Genomic DNA, 20603 nt, shown 5'->3' with positions numbered 1-20603 from the left:
AAAATGAGAAAATTCCCAATTAGATGCATATGTCAAGTGATCCATTCACCTTAGCATTTAAATTCCAAAGAAAGAAGGTATTCCAAACACAACTCTTAATATTGTTTAGTAGGTGACATGGGGTAAATGAATTTAATAATATCAAACTATGTGAGATGAATTCATTAACTATCCATTAATACACTAATCCATTCAATTCAAGAGGAAAGAGGGGCTTCCAAACATAACTTTCAATGCAACCTAGGTTAGATTAGCAAAACCCAAGTAGGATGAAGCGACGCCAATACTAAACCTAACTTATATAATAGAAGTGTACAAGCAAGTCCTTTTCTATGAAATGTTATTTAGTTTTAAATGTACAATATCAATGTGAGATTAAACTAATTTATTTAATGACAAGAAAAAGATAAATCTAGGCACTAAATATATGTGATCAACCCAATTAAAATATGAAAATAGGTCTATTTTAAGATTCAAAAGAGAGGATGCATACCTTACCTTGAAATATGCAAGATAAGATATGTTTTTACATTGAAGATAATCTGTCTAAAAATAGAGTCTATACTTTTGATTATAGATATGAAAAAAGGTATATTTTAAGACTCAAAAGAGAGGATGAATACCTTACCTTGAAATATGCAAGAGAAGTTATGTTTTTACATTGGAAATAATTATTCTAAAAATAGAGTTTGTACTTTTGATTATAGATATTTGATCATGACAAAAAACCTAGAAAATCCCGTTTTCCTTAGATCTCTAGGAATACATTTACCTAGAGGAAAAGTATTCTTATGCTTTATAGGATGATGAAAATGTTCCTAAAACACTATTAAAAGAAAACCTAGGCTCTCTAGAAATATTTAGTGAATTTTTTTAATCATGTAATCACAATTCTAATGTCTTTCTTATGAAAACAAGAAAAATTGGTTTTATCTATTCAGGAAAGACTTTCATCTGTCAAGCCCTAGATTGAGAAATTCACCTATAAATAAAATAAAATTTAAAACATGAAAGAAATAAAGATAAATGTAAATATTCACCTTGCTTGATGAAACCCTTGTTAATAAGGATTTTGCAATGCTTGTGTGTTGTAGATGTTGAATTTGCAATGAGGGGTGTAGGAAATCTCAATAAATTCAATCGATCTACCAAAACTATGTCATGGAGCCATGGATGTAAATGTGCATCAAAGAAGAAGAAGATGATGAATACTAAAAATTAGATATCCTCTCTTTATTGCCAAAAAAATGCTATATCTTGAATAGTAAATGGCCACAAAGTATCCTTGAATCCTAAATGAATGCTTGAAATGTTGTAGGAAATCTACATGCTTGAGAATTTAAAGGTGTTAGAAATATTTTACTAATATGCATGGATTGATTCATATGCTTAGATGAATTTTGGATATCTCATTTATGTGAAAATGAGGTCCCTAGGCTTCTTTTTATATTAGTTTTCAAGCACAAAAATAAAACAAGCTGATAGGATCTATAAAAATTTGAAATTTGGAACTTTGGGACTAAATTGGTGCTGAGACTCAAAGCACCTAGGAAACAGGATGACTTGGATCATCCTTTTTTTGAATAGGACAATCTGGGTTGACCTATTCATGATTAACCTAAGAAGGGTTAACCTTGAGGTCTCAAAAACTACATAGACAAAAAGGGAACAAGTGGTATTGAATTAGAGTAAAAGATAATTGGGCACAAATCCATTCATGGTCCATAATGTCACTATTGTTATGTGGAGCCTAATCAGACTTGGAGGTTTATTTGGCATGGTTTACCCCTAGATTATTTCTATGGGGGTTTGGGTGTAGTGCCCTAGGTGTACTCCTTGTTGTAGTATAGTGTGGGGTGGAGGGGTTATGCCCCCATGGGGGTTTTGTGGGCAGCATCCCTAAAGCCAAAATGACCCTACTATTGTAAAGGTCATTAGCTACTTTTTTTTTATTGGAAAAATTATTCTATCCCTAATTTTGTAAGTGGAACAAGCTTATTTAAAATGGCTTAGGGTTAGGGATTTCTTAATGTATGGTGATATTGTAGCTTCTTCTGGCACTAGTGAGCTATAAGAGATTGTGGAATGTAATCATTGGATAATAGTAGTATTGGACTTACTGTTGGTGGATGTAGCCTAAGGACTGGGTGAACCACATTAAATACTTTTTTCTTGTGTTCTCTTCTATGTGGTTTTCTATTTTATGATGTTAATTATATTTGTGTGTAACTATTATTTTTTTCTGTGGTTAATCCTAACAACTGCAAGGAGAGGGTTAAAAGGTCTTAAATGATGGGTGCTTCCATTTTGGATATAACAATAATAGTTATCTTTATTTAGATAAATTCATGATAATCACATGATTCTAATTGAAACTTTCAAGTTGAAACCCTAGTTGTTTAATTTATTGTTTTCTTCCAATTTTCTATAATCAATTTTTACCTATATTATAAAGTGTTTAAGAATAATATAGTAATAATAATTTTCTAAATTTTTGTTTAGTTTTCCTCAGTCAAGTTTTCTAGATTAATAAGTTTCCCTTTTCAAAATCTAAAATAGAATTTTTAATCCAAAAATCAATACAATAAAAAATTAATAAGTATTATACAAGCACCTAGGAAGACATGAAGTAGATAGATCTTTCAATAAACTTTCAATTGTTCCTTTTCTCCAATTCTAAATTTGGTCCCTAAAACTTGTGTATCCCTCAAATGAACTACAAACCTAGTAATAAATAACCATAACCATAATTTTGCTTTCATTTACCCTATATTGCAAAAGCCACTAACTTTATTAAAAATATTAATATTTTAATCCTTTAATCCTTTCATGCACATTAAAGAACTTTTTAATTAAAATATTCTTTTATTTTATTTTTCTCCACTTTATCAATTAGCGCAAGCACTATTTAAAGAATATTTTAGTATTTAAATTAATAATAATAATTAAATATCAATATTTAAAAACAACTCTAATTTAATTATTATTCTTTAAATAGTTATAATAAAGCAATATTAAATGTTTAATTTTTTAATTCTTTTTACTTAAATTAGAAATTTAAATTAAATCTTTGAAACTAAATAACATCTTTAATTAATTTCTTATTAATTAAATATCATCATATTTTAATTTCTATTTAACCAATTTTCTAAATTAGACTTACAAATTGAGTCTTTTAAATTAAACCACTTGTTTCATTAATTCTCAAGTAAATGAATATTTTCATATTTTCATATTTTATTTTTTAATCAAATAATATTTAATAATTCTCAATATTATATGATTAGCCCAAATATTATAATTAAATTATTTAACAAATAAATCACATAGTCAAATCCACACAAAAGCAACATTACCAAAATTGACAGAAATCTCAAAAATAGACAATAGGACAAAAAAAAAACTCATGGGTTTAAAAAGGGTGGAAAGTCATATACATGCCTTCATTCTTAGGATAAGTAATTGGATTATGGATGAGATTGGACATGAACATTATCTCCCTATTCTTACCATTGACTTAATACAATAGGGCACACTCATCCTAACAATTTAGTGAACTCAATGCCTGGTACTTGTAAATCTATATAAAGATGAGTATGTACATGTTGCACATATATTTAGGATAAATAGATAATGATAGGGAGTGGTACATCATGTAGATCTTGACTAGCTAGTGACTGTGACTCCCTATCTCGACCATATCAGGCACATTGAATATAAATGTAAAACAAACACACACACAACATACATATACAAGTATGGGGTAAGTATTATAGTAAATCAAAAATATAACTAATATCATATTCTAACATGACTATCACATCATCACAAGGACATAATAAACATCTTCCTAAGACTCATAATATGACATGGTCATAAAAATAATATCATTAACTAATTAAGAGAAATTAAAGCATCATCCTTACAAGTAAGAAATTGTTACAACCTAACATAATCAATTACTCAACATATCAATGAATTGCATTTCAAATACCAATTATGTGTGTGTGTGTGTGTGTGTGTGTGTGTGTGTGTGTGTCTATATATATATATATATATATATATATATATATATATATATATATATATATATATATATATATATATATATATATATGTATGTATGTATGTATGTATGTATGTATGTATGTATGTATGTATGTATGTATGTATGTATGTATATGTATTTATATATATGTATATGTATATATATATATATATGTATGTAGATATATATATATATATATATATGTATTTATATATATGTATATGTATATATGTATATGTATATATGTATATATATATACACACATATGCATATATATCTATACATATGTATATGTGTATGTGTGTGTATGTATATATATATACATATACATATATGTGTATATGTATATATACATAGAGAGAGAGAGAGAGAGAGAGAGAGAGAGAGAGAGAGAGAGAGAGAGATATTACATGCACCATCATTCCACCCTTCCATTGACCACTCTATACTCATCATTTTGACTTTCCTTATTATTACTCCACTTTCGCTATGTTAGTTATATACTTATGATCAGTTTTGGGGTCTAACAACATAGTTATTTTATTTTGAACTTTTGGGAATCTATGATTATAAAAAAATACTAGTGATAGTAGTATTTAAAGAAAGATAAACTCTTTAAGATGCTTTTTGATGATTACCTTTGACAATATTAATGTTACTAGTAGTAGTCATAGGTGTTTTAAAAAAAAAATTATTGTTATTTTAGTTTAATTTTGTGTTTGGAGGGATTGTTGGATAGCTCTCCATTGCAATGGCCATGAGTAGGGATTCTAAGTGTTGTATCTATGTGCTTGTTCTTCTCTGATTGGGTTGAGGTTTTCTCCCTATTAATCTAATAAATGAATTAAGCAAAGTCTTAATGATCAATTTGAGCAATTTATATTTTTTAATAACCTAAAGGAACCCACTACAATGTTTCATATATAGCATATCAATTGATATACATTAAAAAAGACAATAAAAGAATAAAAAATATTTAAAATTGGGATGATAAAGTAGATAGTAGTAGATATAAAGGGGAGTCTTTGAAAAAATGTATTAGTTTCTCCAACCAAAAATTAAATAATCCCTACCAAAATTGAATTAAAGGGTGCATATTGAACCATTTAGAAATTTGAAGTTGCTAGGGATAATACCATTTGATATGAGGTTGCTTACATTATAAAATGGTTATCATTTTCTTTAGTTCAATCTTAAGGTGTTACGAAAATAGCTTCTAACATTATAAATGGGGGCCATCATGCCCAATAAGAGTTGAATCTTGATGACAAGGATACCAACACAATAATTCAAGCATCACAACATGTCACAATGAACAAGAAAATATAAAATTTAACTATTAGCAATTAACATTATCATTTCCAATATATATTGAGCTATATTAATCACAATTTTTATTTTAAATACAAAAAATATGCTAAATTATTTTAAGATTTCATCTAAATCTATGATTTTTTTTTTTAATCAAAAGTATTATTGCAAATGGTGAATAATATATTGATGATTATGTCTATAAAGATGAGTGGTAGTATTGAGAATTTTGAAAATTATCAACATTAGATGAAAATTATTTTCTCTCTTCAAACATATTCTTATTTATTGATAGAACTATGAAATGCATCTTATTATTGATGAATAGAGAAAAGAAATTGTGCTAATACCACAATACCCAATTGCAATGGTCATATGTTATACATTATTTTAAAATTAAATATTATATTTATAAATCAAATCAAATATATTTAAACAAGTTCTAAATGTCAAAATAAAAGATTATATTTATAAAGCTAATCAAATGTATTTAAACAAGTTCTAAATCTTATGACTAAATTGGAAGTACAATTAAATGCTTCATATGTACATTAAACATAGTGAAGTCCATGATCTAATTAAATTATTTGATAAAAGAAAGTTTATAAAAGAAATAAAATTGGAAAGTATATTTGATAACAACTTCAAATATTATCATAACTAATATAAAAGACACATATCCACATATACTTTTAAATCATTTTAAAAATCCGTACATATAACCCAAAAAATCCATTCAAAGCTCTCGAATTTCATTCGGATCAAGCGACTTCTATGTACATTTAAATAGATCACCATTCAAATCCACTTTACATTCTCTACGTCTGTACATTCATAAAATATTGTCAGTTAACTCCTATGAGTAACTGAACAGATGAAGAAAATATAAACATAAATTTTATGGTAAACCTAACTAACAAAAGAAAGAATAAATCGATCAAAATTAATGAAGAAAACTGTTCACAGATGCAGATAGGAAATCATTTCCGTTTTAAAAATTATAAATAAAAATCTATATCAAATTTTATGGTTTACATATCTTTTAAGGTTTAACAAGTTCTACATAGTTGTATGTACTTGTCTTTATAGTGCATTGTAATAAATATAATTCAAATAATAGCTTTTTTTCGGCGAAAGTGATAATTCAAACAATAGTTGTCCATTTAAAAAATATATACAATTAATAGAGATAATTCAATAATAAATAATAAATAGTTACCAATTTTTTAAAAAAATGAATAAAGAATGTTTTACTCTTGAGAAAAAAATCTTGATTTTTTTATTATGATCAAAACATAATTTAACAAAATTACCCTATGCATCGATGTAAAATCATGAATGAAAGTAATTTAGACAAGTTGAATTAGTAGTTACTCTTCAACAATACTTAATGCTTATCTATATAAAAATAAAATACTTAATACTTATCTATTAAAAAATAAATATAAAAATAAAATAATATTTCAACATTGATCCACTTTAAAAAGTAACAAACATTTTCCACCAATAAATATTTGAAGTTTCCTCATTTGATTCTTCCCATATATCAAAGTAAAGTGAAAAACATTTCTAAGTAAATAGGAGATTAAAAATAAAATTAAAACTACATTAAATGTTAAAATCTTGAAAGAAGTTTTTTATATTGACAAGAATAAACCTACATTAATTTACTTTAGTGGTGTTATTTAGTAACTTGTTAAAACTGGCTATATACATATTATATATTTATATAATATATATAGAAAAAGCTGAAAGATATCAAGGCTTTAATTTTTTAGATATTATTTGGTGTAAATTAAAGCCTCGATATCTGTCGGCTTTTTCTATATATATTATATAAATATATAATATGTATGTAGCTAGTAGCATCCGGAGGGGATGTTAAAAATATACAATTCTAATCTTTATTATATTACTAAATAAATTTTTATAATATGAATTTGTATAATTCTATTATGTATAAGAATAAATTTTAAATATGTGAAATAGCTCTAATTTATATATCCAACATTTATCCATCTATCCAACATATTTACCTCATCTCTCTCTCTCTCTCTCTCTCTCTCTCTCTCTCTCTCTCTCTCTCTCTCTCTCTCTCTCTCTCTCTCTCTCTCTCTCTCCCCTAGAGATTGTGACTATTTATTATCCCATTTTACCTTGTATTTTTGTAATTACCCTCTAACACTTTGTCCCCTAGAGATTGTGACTATTTATTCTGCCATTTAATCTCATGTGTGTGTCTCCCATTTAATCTCATGCCCTAAGCTAAGCCCTACCCCATATCCCCCCCCCCCTCTCTGTCTCTCACCATGCCTATCTATTTTATGTCATTTTTAATTTCTTTTACACTATACCTCATTTATTTTCATATTAGTGATATTTTATCTTATGATACCTTGTATTTTTGTAATTACCCTCTAACACTTTGTCCCCTAGAGATTGTGACTATTTATTCTCCCATTTAATCTCATGTGCATGTCTCTCTTTCAAGTAATCATTATCATTCATTCTCTCTTCTACCTCATCTCACTATCTCTGACCCCTTATTTATCCAACATATTTATCTCATCTCTCTCATCTCTCTCTCTCTCTGTCTCCATCTCCCTCTCCCTCTCCCTCTCCCTCTCCCTCTCTCTCTCTCTCTCTCTCTCTCTCTCTCTCCCCCCCCCTCCCCACCCTTCCCCCCCCCCCCCCCCCCCCCCTTTAATATTATCACAATCTCCCTATGTCTCTCTCATGTATATTTTTTCCTAACCCCCAAAACATTATATTTTTTTGTACTAAAAACCAAAATATAATGTGTCCTTTGTAGTGTGTCAAAAAAATTGAGAACCAAAACATTATATTTTGTTGTAATGCAAACCAAAGCATTATATTTTGTTGTTATGAAAACCAAAACATTATATTTTGTTTTAATGAAAAAAAAAACATTATATTTCTAAATATATATTCAAATTAAAGACACAGATAAAAATGTCAACAAAACATTAAGTGAACATGAAGCAAGATTTTGAACCTAGTTTGGATGGTTGTTAAATGCTTTCTCGCCCAATCTCCTTCTTTTTTTTGCTCTATTTTTTTATTTCTAAAATTTGACAATGGCACACAACTTAGTCGTTGTAATTATGCAAAGTTTAGATATTTATATTTTGTAAACAATACTATGATTATTTTTTAGTTGTATTTTTATAATTTATCTCTTCAGTACACTACTAAAAATTATAAAAATTAGTATACCTCATCTCTCTCTCTCTCTCTCTCCCCCCTCCCCCCTTTAATATTATCACAGTCTCCCTACATCTCTCTCAAGTATCTTTTTTCCTAACCCCCAAAACATTATATTTTGTTGTACTGAAAACCAAAATATAATATGTCCATTGTAGTGTGTCAAAAAAATTGAGAACCAAAACATTATATTTTATTGTAATGCAAACCAAAACGTTATATTTTGTTGTAATGCAAACCAGAACATTATATTTTGTTGTTATGAAAACCAAAACATTATATTTTTTCGTAACGAAAACCAAAACATTATTTTTCTAAATATATATTCAAATTAAAGACACAGATAAAAATGTGACCAAAACATTAAGTGAACATAAAGCAAGATTTTGAACCTAGTTTGGATGGTTGTTAAATGCTTTCTCGCCCAATCTCCTTCTGTTTTTTGATCTATTTTTTAATTTCTAAAATATGACAATAGCACACAACTTAGTGGTTGTAATTATGTGAAGTTTAGATATTTATATTTTGTAAACAATACTATGATTATTTTTTAGTTGTATTTTATAATTTATATCTCTTCAGTACACTACTAAAAACTATTAAAATTAGTAATGATGAAATATAAGAAAAAACATACATGTGTCAAGTTGTACAGAAATGAAAGTGTGACATATGTCAGAAAACATAAATTCAATATTATGGTCTTTTCTATCAGGTATGGATCCAAACTATAAACATATATGTAAACAAATCCAACCATAAAAAGTTACAATACAAACTAATTGTTACGATGCAATGACCTTATAAAATAATCACCAATGAGCATAGTGTTACGGTCTTCATTCTCATTATGATCCTGTTGCACTTCTTCCAAATATTTTGGAATTTGAGATACTCGATTAAACATCTCCCGTATCTTATCGACAACAATTTGCATTCACAAAATATCATTATCTGAAACATAATCTATTGACAATGTTGCAGATTCAAAATGTTGAATCATTTGGTAACAAGATTGCAGCACAGAATTTTCACATTTATCAATTGGTGTTTGAGGTGAGCCATCTGAGTTTAAAGAAACAACAGGACTTGGTGCAATAATTTCAGATTCATTGTCTGATAAATCCATTTTGTAATCATTCCTAAAAATCAAAATATTTGAAGACAGAATTAGATTCTATTATTACTTATCAATTAAAGAAGGAAACAAATATATAGTTGAAAAATAGGAAAATAATATTCATATAAAGCTTGAGACATAGATGAAAGAAAAGGAATTTGTAATATATATATATATATATATATATAATAGAAAAATACTTGTAATGTATAACATAAGGGCAACTGAAAAGATAACATATGTCAACTAAAAAGTTGAAGAAAAAAGGCTACAAAATTTAAAATTAAAGCATCATGATTGTATAGTTTAATAAGGTATTTCTTACAATTGTTAAATAATATGCATTTGTATATAGACATGTTATAAACATAGCATGTATTCTATTTGAAAAATAATAAACATATTCAGTTTGAGACACAAGGCAAGGGAAAAAGAAGTCTAAAATGTATATTTGTGAAAAATGAATGTAATGTATAACATAGGTGAATTGAAAAGATAACATATGTAAACTCAAAAGATAACGAAGAATTTTTTTCATAATTAATGCAACATATGAATTTTCAATAATTAATAACAAATTCAACAACAATTGAAAATATATATTTATTTTTTTAATGCAATTGAAAAAATGTTAAACTTACCATATATCAAATTATTACACCGAAAAGGATATAAATCATATATTTGGAAAAATCAAATAGACATGGCTAATATGTAAATGTAAACTGTAATATTAATAATAAACTTTATAGATAATCCATATAAAGATAGTTGAAATGTTCACCAATTTTATAGTAACATCAAGGGTACATTGTTCTTGGAAAGTAACAGGGAGAAAAATATTCTAATTAGAATCACTATCATCATCAAACTGAACAATATTTCGTTGAAATGAAACAGAGTCTATGGGATCTAAAATATCGAACCAATATAGATTTTCATAAGTTCTACATCACAAACACCATGTGTTTGTAACTCTTTGCCTTATTCTTTGAAAATCACAAGTAGTTTGTGTCCATGTTGGTATTTGCTTTGCAATATCTTCCTTGTTCTTTCATGGATTGGTAGAGTCAGGAAGACCCCTTGAGGTCCCCATCTATCTACCACAACTTGATTCCATAGGGTATTTTGTAATCCACCGAACTGCAATCTAAAAATTTGACCATGATAATGGTAGTTTGGTAGACCGTGAGTACTTATTTGTGGAGAACAAAGCATTTTTTCCAACCAAATAGGACCATTTTCTGCAGAGTCCATTGGATAAGGAGATTGCTCAAACCAAATCTCTGAAGGAATAGAATAAAGCTCTGTGGGGTCACATTCTTCACAAGAAAGCAAATGTGAAAGATCAGGGTCTGGGTAGAAGTGACCAAAATTTCGAAGAGCTAGTGGATAATATTTCAAGAACCCTGTTTCTAGAAGATGTCTTTTACAAGATAAATAATTTGTTCTTTCCTGAGTGTGTATTCTTTGAAGATCAAAATGATGATACATGTCATCAACTTTAATTGTTCTTTGCCTCAACATTCTTTGTCCTTGTAATATCTATAAATTAAAAAGAATAAGCATTAAAAGAGACAATTTATATTTTTTATCTATTCTATAAATAATATTTCTTGTGCCATGTTAAGTTCAAATATTTCTTGGATAAAAATAATTGATTAACAATAATCAAAAAATATTGAATGAGAATATGAAACATTCCAATTTCATTTTTTCTGTAAATCTTTAACAATTGTTCATTATTATATAAAAAAGAAAGAAATTATAGAGGAAGTACAACTTGCATTGACAATGATGCACATCAAAGTAATAACATATTTGTTTTATTAAATTTTTGTCAAATTTTGTATTCTTTTATCAAATAGAATATGTGCTATGTTTTTAACATGTGTATATAGAAATGAGCTTGGTTGGACGGAATTGTATGGATGGAGTCTCTGAGTAGCGTTGGCTACCGGCTGGGCTAGGGTTTTTCCCCTAGCCTATTCTTGGTGTTTGATCTTTACTATTTTTCTGTTCTATTTGGATTGTTAGCTACTGGACATAATTTGCGTCGGTGTTTTTGGAGATCTTCTGCAGTCAATTTTGGATTGGGGGTTTTATTGTTTGCATGGCAGGGCCTGGGATTTCTTCTCCGTTGGTGAGAACAGATGGTTCTTCTCCAACTATGCATGCAATGCGATCTGAATCGTTTTATTCAGGGGAGAGCTCCAAGCTGAAAAAAGTTAATGGTTGTCTTCCGCGTAGCCATGATTACCCTGTTCTGGTTATTCCTCCAACGGCTGTAATGGAGGACATTGATTATTGGACCAAGCATGCTTTGATATGCAAATTTCTTGGAATCCGGATTTCCCTATCCGCTCTTGAGGCATGGATCCGCCACTCTTGGCAGGTGGAAGGCGATATGGAGATTATGTTGGCAGGGAATAGTTATTTTTTTGTTGTATTCTCTTGCATCTCTGATCGTGATCGTGTTTTTGAAGGAGGCCCTTATTTCTACAATAATGTGGGGTTATTTGTCAAACCTTGGCATTCAGGTTTTAATTATGCTGAGGATCTCCCTTCAACAGTGCCAGTTTGGGTTTGCTTGCCTCATCTTCCCTTGGAATTTTGGCGTGAAGACATCCTTCGACAAATTGCTGCTTTGTTGGGGAAGCCAGTTGCGATCGCACATCAAACCCTCGATAAAAAGGTTATTTCTTTTGCTAGAATTTGTGTTGAAATTAATTTGAATAACCCATTACTAGATTCTTTGGAAATTTGTCTGGGGGATTCTTCTTGGGTGCAGCAGTTAGATTATGAATCCCTCCCTTTTCGTTGTCGAATTTGTCATGAGTATGGTCATTTATTGCGGCAGTGCCCCTATAACTCGAGTTTCAAAGGAGTGGATCGGGCTACAGCTGGAAATGCTAGTGGTTTGGCAGATACTACAAGGAAAGGACAATCTCAAATGGTTAATACTACCAAGGGGATGAATCCACAAGATGCTATAGGTAAGGGTAAGGCTCCAATGCAGGATAAGGATGGATTTACCCCTGTTCATCCTCGAGCTAAGGGACGTGGTCAAAAGAGGCCTTTGAAAGAAAGATTATCTGATTTAGGTTTTAATCATTTTGAGGTGCTGGATAGTATGGTTCTAGAGGAGGGTATTCCTCCTCCTATCTCTTCTGATCCAGCTTGCCCAGATGAGAGATCTGTTCCTAATGATGCTTGTGGGGCATCTCAAGTTGTAGTATATCAGAATTGTGAGGTTCCTGTAGCTCCTGTGACAGCGGTTTTGGTGACTCCTGCAGTGTTGGAAGATGATGATGTTGTTTTGGCTGACTTGGTTAAGGATGTGCTACCATCAGGTAAGGGCAAGGGATCTCCTCTCCCCTTGGGGTTGCTACCTCGACCCTTTAAGCGGGCTTCTTCTTCTCCCCCTCTAAGGAGTGGGTGCAAAACAGACCAAGAGAAGATTAAACTCACAGGAGATATATTGATTGAGTCTGGTTCAGTGAAACCTTTGGATTCTCATTTTCCCAAATCTACCCAATGATGATTATTCTCTCATGGAATGTAAGGGAGTTGAATAGCATCCCTTGACAAAAGGCTATTCATAACTTGGTGGTTGATCATAGTCCTGATGTTTTTTGTATCCAAGAGACTAAGCTCTCTGTGGAGTCTATGGTCCAACATGCCTCTAATATTTGGTCTCGTGGCCAATGCCAGTGTGTTGGGGCAACAAGCAGTGCTGGTGGTTTAGCTATATTTTGGGATCCTCAAAAAATTTCTCCTCTTGGCTGGATGTCTTCTCGCTCAGCTCTCTCTATGGTAGCTTCTGCTCTAGACTCAAGAGAGGTAATCATGGTTACTAATGTGTATGCACCTGTTGATCTTGTGGGAAAGGAGGAACTTTGGGAACATATTCAATATGTTAGAAATTGTCATCCTTATCATCCTTAGGTGTTAGCAGGGGACTTCAATTCAGTTTTAAGTCTGGAAGAGAAGCATGGTGGTTTGGCTAGATTGGGGGATTCTTTTGCTCTTCTTTGGCAACACATATCTCTTTTGCATCTCTCTAATGTTAAGTCTTCTAATGGCCTCTATACCTGGAATAATCGCAGGACTGGTGTTGCTGCTATCTCAGAACGCCTGGATAGATTTCTTGTTACTTGCTTCTGGCTTAGTGGCACCCTTACTATCTCTTCAGAAATCCTTGATTGGAGGGGTTCAGATCATTGGCCAATCAAATTTTCTACTATAGGGGCTTATGTTCCGAAGCATCCTCCTTTTAAGTTCCAGTTGATGTGGCTTCGTGACTCCTCTCTTCATGATTTTGTTTCTTGTTGGTGGAAAGATGGTGCCCCTGCATATGGTACTGCAATGTTCTCATTTTCTAAAAGGCTTCAATATGTTAAAAGGCAGCTCAAGATATGGAATAGGGAATGCATTGGGAATCTTCACTTTATGAAGAGGCTTGCTTAAGAAAATATTGATGTCATCACAAGGGAGATTAGAGATCGAGGTTTCTTGGAGGATCTTGGCTAGGCTGAATCCCTTGCTTCTAGATCTCTAGAAGAATGGGAACTTCAAGAGGAAATTTTTTGGAAGCAAAAGGCTCGAGTTGATTGGCTCCAGGAAGGTGATTGAAACACTGCCTTTTTCCATAAAATAGTGCAATCTCGCCGGAATCAGAGCACTATCTCTTCTTTGGTAAATTCTCAAGGTATCCAACTGAATTCCTTGCCAGCTTTGTTCCAGGAGGCTATTTCGTACTTCTCTACCCTCTTCTCTGATGACTCTCCTCCTACTGATAATGAAGAAAATATTATTTTGTCCTGTATTCCTTCCCTTATCACTCAGGAAATGAATGATTATCTCATGCGTCCTATCTCTTTGGAAGAGTTGGAGGCGGTGGTCTTTGGCATGCCTAAGGGGAAGGCTCCTGGTCCTGATGGTTTTCCAGTTGAATTCTTTCAGGAATTTTGGGACATCATTAATCATGATTTGTTGGAGGTGGTTAAAGAATCCTATGCTAGCAAGCAAATTCTTCGAGCTTTGAACTCTACATTCTTGAATCTTATTCCTAAGAGAGAGGGTGCTAATCAATTGGAGTTTTTCAGACCAATTGCCTTATGTAATGTGGTCTACAAAGTTATTACTAAGCTGATTGCTGAGAGACTGAAAAGGTGGCTTCCCATTATTATCTCAGAAGAACAAGGTGGTTTTGTTGTTGGAAGACAAATTTTGGATGGGGTGGTTATTGCTACTGAGGCTATTCACTCTATGGCTACTTCAAGGGAGAGAGTCATGTTTTTTAAGCTGGATATGGCTAAGGCCTATGATAGAGTTAAATGGAGCTTCCTAAGGAGTATTCTTCTTTCTTTTGGATTTAGCTCTGATTGGGTGAGTTGGATTATGAGTTGCGTTACTTCTGCCTCTTTTTCTATTCTTATTAATGGTCAACCTTCACAACTATTTGGTGCTTCTAGAGGCCTCCGCTAGGGTGACCCTCTCTCCCCATATCTATTCATCATCATGGCTGAAGGCTTGGGCAGATTCATTAAGCATCAGGTGTCCCAGAATTCTATTCAATGCTGGCGGTGGGGTAATGGCTTACCTTCTCTTTCCCATCTTCAATTTGTTGATGATTCTGCTCTTGCCGGTCTTGCTAGGATCAAGGAAGCTGAAGCCTTTCGACATGCTTTGGACATTTATTTGGCAGCTTCAGGCCAGAAAGTTAATGAGCATAAATCTTTCATTTACTTTTTTAACACTCCTGATTCTATTCAGCACAGGATTGTTGGTATCCTACGGTTTCAGATAGGTTCACTTCCTTTGACTTATCTTGGCATTCCTATTTCTGTTTCCAGGCAACCACATCTCTTCTGGAAAAATTTGATTACCAAGCTTCAGGATAAGGTAAATCATTGGACTCATAGATGGCTTTCTACTACTGCCCGGGTTACTCTTCTTCAAGCTGTTATCCAAGCTCTTCCTACTTATAGAAGCATGGTTCATGCTGCACCTATTTACTTTCTCAAGGAGTTTGATGCTCTTTCTCGACAATTCCTTTGGAGTGGTAATTTACGTAGTACTAAATGGAGCTTGGTTAATTGGGCAACTGTTTGTAGGCCTAAAAAGGAGGGTGGTCTTGGTCTTCATTCTGCTCTATTGAGTAGACAAGCTTTGGCTGCTAAACTTTATTGGCGATGGTGCTCTGGACAGCATCAACTTTGGGCTCGTATTATCACTCATAAATATTTTCATGGTGCTGATCCTTGCTCTATTTTTGCTCTTCCTCTTGAAGGTCGTGGCTCAATGGTTTGGCAGACTTTGAAGACAGGTGCGATGCTAGTGAAGAGGGGTCTGTTCTGGATATGTAAAGGAGGTTCTCAGGCTTTGTTTTGGTTTGATGCTAGGGAAGGATTCCCTTCCATTTTATCCATATAACCTCATCTTCAGCCTCTTTGTGACTCTTTTCTTGCGCTGGATGGGATAAAGTCGCTCATTACAAGACTCCTTATCAATTGGGACCTGTTGTTGGTTATAGATGGAAGCATTCCTCTGATTGGCCTCCTGAAGGTACAGACATGGATCGTCAGGAGCTTTCTCAAATTCTGGCCTCTAGAGAGTGTTCCTCTTTGCTTGGTCCAGATGTATTGGCTTGGGGCGGTACCTTGTCTGGTAAATATCATGTCTCTACTGGGTATCAGGAGATAACTAGACAATTATTTGGGGATGCTGAGGTCCCTTGGTGGAAGAAAGTCTGGAATAAAGTTTCTTGGTCCAAGTGCAATTTTTTCATGTGGCTAGTGGCTCACAACTGTTGTCTTACCTGGGATAATCTTTGTCAACGTGGATTTCAGGGCCCCTCTTATTGTGTTTTGTGTGGTAATGGAGAGGAGTCCGTCTCCCATCTGTTCTTCCATTGCTCCTATTCTACTCAGATATGGCACCTTTGGTGAAGCACTTGGGGTTGCTCTTGTCGGCATGCTTCCTCTTTGCCTGAGTTCTGGGCTCGCTTGGGTAGTGCTCCCTCCAAGTCTTCTTCTCTCCATGCTGCTTGGATTGCTGGCCCATCTTTCATGCTTTGGCATATCTGGTTGGAGAGGAATCGTCACATATTCCAAGATGTTCGGCTTGGTGTTTTGCATCTTTGGTGGAAAATATCACATTCTCTCCAGGAAACTATTCTTGTGAAGTGTGAGCTTGATGGGGGTATGGATCCGGTTGATCTTGCTATCTGTAATCGCCTCAATTTTCATCTACAGGATGGGGTTGCGGCTCATAAGTTTCCTTCTATGTCCAGGAAACTTCACCATCAGAGGAAGGGTCGGGTTAATAGGGATGGGCACTGGACTCCTCCTCCCTGTGGAGTTCTGAAAATTAACACTGATGGTTCTTCTCGTGGGAATCCTGGTCCGGCTGGTATTGGCGGAGTGGCTCGTTGTAGTTCTGGGAATGTTAAATTTTTCTTCTCAATTCATAAGGGTGATTATACTAACAATCTCATGGAAGCTTAGGCTATTTTATATGCTGTGGAACAATGTTTCTTGTGGGGATGGAGTAAGATTATTTGTGAGTCTGATTCCCAGGTGGTGGTGAACATGCTTTCTTCACAAGAGCTTGAGGATGTTAGTTGGCAGCTGGCCATTGTTGTTAAGCAGATTCTTTTCTTCTCTTCCTCTTTCCAGTTCATTAGGTTCAAGTATATTCCACGAGAATGGAATAGACCTGCTAATTGTTTAGCCAAATGGGCTTCTAGTCATGATCTGGGTTGGAATATTAGGGATAGGGGGCAACTGTCCTTTGAGATGGTGCAAGAATTTGATGATCTTGTTGCCCAGGATCGAGCTCCTTGTTGAGCTCTCCTTTTTGTATTCCTTTCTATCTTAATAAATTCTTACCCCTCTTTTTGCGAACATGTGTATATAGAAATGCGATTAATTTAGCAGTTGTAGAAAAGACTTTATTAAAGTATACAACCATGATGCTTTATTTCTAAAGCCTTTAACATTTTTTCTTTAGCTTTTCTTTTTTCTAACTATTTTCCATACTTCATTTTCTCGTATCGATCGAAAGAAAATGGTGGCATTATCCTCAGACCCTGAAGTGACTTTACACAAGAAATTGCAACAAATGTCATTCCTGTTCTTTCTCTTGGTCCGATATCGATTGTTGCTTTTTCAAGTGTCAAACCTTGTGATTTATGTATTGTCAGTGCCCATGCTAGTCTCAATGGTATTTGAATGGTTGAACCTCTTTGTACAGCACTAATAGGTACTATTTGAGGATGTTCATTATTGAATGGAAAGCCAGAGTAGGCATCAAATTTTACCATTACATATAATGGTAGCTGAGGTGATGCAGTACCTGGCTTGTAGACTATTTCCTCAACATAACCCAAAGCTCCATTTACAAGGCCTGCTTCTATCCACAAGTTTGATGTGAGCATGACTCTTGATTTCTTTGAAATCAATAATTCGATATCAAGTTCATCTGTACAATTATCATCTATTGAACTATAGTTTGACAACTTTATAGCGATTAGACGTGCAATTGGTTCTCAAAGAGAATGGAGTTTTCTTCGATTGTGTTTGTGAACATTGTCATTTGTAGAGAATAAATGAACATTGTTGTCAAAATCATCATTTAAAATTTTTGGAATATTGACCGTTGTTCGTGACATTAGTAATTTCCAATCATCAGTTGTTGGTTGAGCATCTCTAATATTTGTGAGCAACTGGCGAAACATTTTTTGATCTAGATTCTCTCCATCTTTTGTATAAACATTTTCCAATGTAATCACAATATTGAAGTCTTTCCATAGTATTTTTGGACGTCTCCTACTGTCATATGGTACCTTGTCTTTTATAGGAGGGAGTTGGCCAAGATCACCAACCAAAATTAGTGAGATACCTAAAAAGATATATAAATTATTTAGTAGCAATTCAATAAAAAAGAAAATAGTCATCCTTATTTTTCATTTTTCTAGTAAATCAATTGTAATTTGGAAATAAGAATATCTCCAAAGTTAAGATGGGAATTTTGAGGAAATGCTTGACGAAGTCTAGAGTCTATATTCTCAAGCAACTTCTCCCCAAGAAAGCTCATTTCATCTATTAATATGTATCTTATATGACTTAGTTCTTCTTGAAAACTTGTCAAACACATTCCTTCTAACTGTCTAAAATCATTTACCTGAATCTTCAATTTGGAATGTAGAGTTGAACCACCTATATTGTATGCAACCACTCCTGTTGGTGCTAGAATTAATAGTGGACAACGGTCAGGGAATGCAAATTCTTTTAAAAATTTACTGATTGCACCAATCAAATATGACTTTCCTATACCAGCTGTACCCTAAATTATCATATATAGGGGTGTTACATTATCACCACCATTATAGTGTCTCACAATAACATCAAATGCCATTTTTTGTTTTTTACCCAATTTACTACTATTGATTTCTTGTTCACGCTGAAGATTTGGAGTGTATCCACTTTCTTTCATTCTACCAATAAAATTGATTGCATCTGAAGTATATTCATCTAACTTGTATTTCTCTAACCAACTATGTTTCCTATCCAAATCCCTTCTTCCTAGCATATCAACTTCTGAAATCTCCATTAGTTGACCATGATGCATCCGTGAGATGATTTGCCATTCATGCTCTATAATGTTAGGAGGACCCATTTCATTGTTGTCACTTGTAGATTCAAAGCTACCATCACTACTTTCTATGTCCACTCTTCGTTCAAATGCCATGGAACATAATCTAGTGACTCCCAATTTGAAATTATTGTTATATTATCATCACCAATATCAACTTGAATGTCATGAAATGGTTTATATAACAATAGTTCTAAAAAGAAAAAATCAACAAACTTGTCTAATACACGTGGTGAAATCGAAACAAACCTTGGATAGTGTTGTCACTTAGCTTTGCACCCTTGTCCAAGGCCTATGCGTGAGGACAACCTAGTGAAACATGGAAACAACCTCCAAGCTGTAGGACTTGAACTACGAGGTTGAGTCTCCGGAGAAGGCCGGCTTCCTCTTACTATCAAGGCGCACCTATCTACTCTTGGAGAGGAAAAGGGAAAAGAAGAGCATGAAAGCAAATCTACCTAGTCTAATCTAAGGAGGTGATGCACCAAAATAGAGTGTTTAGACTTATTTCTGTCCATATATGCGCTACTGAACCAAGATAACATTCAAAAGACATACACACCCAGACTTATATCAATCAGTAACCACATATAGATCAGGAAACCAAACTGAATAACACAAGGAAATGATTTCACTTATATATTATCCAGTAGGCCAAAAATAGGTACAGTATGCCAATCACAGATCTCAACAATACACCAATGAGAGGCAAGATGAATGCACATACACATTGATGGCTGAAGGAGATGACACAGAATGTTATACAGCTCAGAGACAAAGAGAATTTTTTACTGTAGACCTGCGAGCAGTAGTAGAGAAATCAAAAAAATAGTCAAGCCCAGAAAAAGATCACAAAATTGCCTTTATAGTTCAAGCATAACTAAGGATTTTTGCATTACGTTTACTTCTCACCTACTGGCATTAACTTCTCACCCTGGGAATCTAATCAAAGATCTAATATGAAAAATGGTTTGCGTACCAAAAAATCTAATATTTCTCTGAGAAAGAGCCTAGAGAAGACAAAAACAGCACCCCAACATTCCTGACATATTAAATAGATCGACTGGATGGATGGAGTGTGTTTCTGCACCTGGTATTCATTCTGAGTTGGTGGCAATTAATCACACGATTAGATTCGCGGAAAAACTTTGATCTCTTATCATTCTTGGTCTCATGAATCTGTCGAAGTTAAATAGTCAACCAGGCTATACAAGCCAGCTGGGCCATGCAGGCCAATGA

At 33.0% G+C, this 20603-nt stretch overlaps 1 protein-coding gene across 1 annotated transcript; it reads right to left on the bottom strand.

Moving 5' to 3' along the window:
• Positions 1-17736: 17736 nt before the first annotated feature.
• Positions 17737-19460, bottom strand: LOC149550960 (uncharacterized). The gene is made up of 2 exons (XM_089790031.1): positions 19083-19460; positions 17737-18159 (listed from the first exon to the last, which is right to left on the bottom strand). Exons 1-2 carry the CDS (start codon positions 19458-19460, stop codon positions 17737-17739), a joined length of 801 nt encoding a protein of 266 aa, XP_089646157.1.
• Between the last annotated feature and the right edge of the window lie 1143 nt (positions 19461-20603).

The sequence above is a fragment of the Cupressus sempervirens genome, chromosome 6 (genome assembly GCF_028749045.1).
Source record: "Cupressus sempervirens isolate cs-2001-9-10 chromosome 6, ASM2874904v1, whole genome shotgun sequence".
Lineage (NCBI taxonomy): Eukaryota > Viridiplantae > Streptophyta > Pinopsida > Cupressales > Cupressaceae > Cupressus > Cupressus sempervirens.
The sequence above is the reverse complement of the archived record's forward strand: the minus strand, read 5'-3'. Positions and strand labels throughout refer to the sequence as shown.

What these genes read in the sequence shown, in the direction of transcription:
- LOC149550960 (XM_089790031.1), bottom strand. Translation starts at nt 19,460, where the DNA reads ATGGCATTTGAACGAAGAGTGGACATAGAAAGTAGTGATGGTAGCTTT. An exon ending in ACTATAATGGTGGTGATAAT is followed by an intron (nt 18,160 to 19,082) that starts GTAACACCCCTA and finishes TTGATTTCAAAG; the next exon opens with AAATCAAGAGTCATGCTCAC.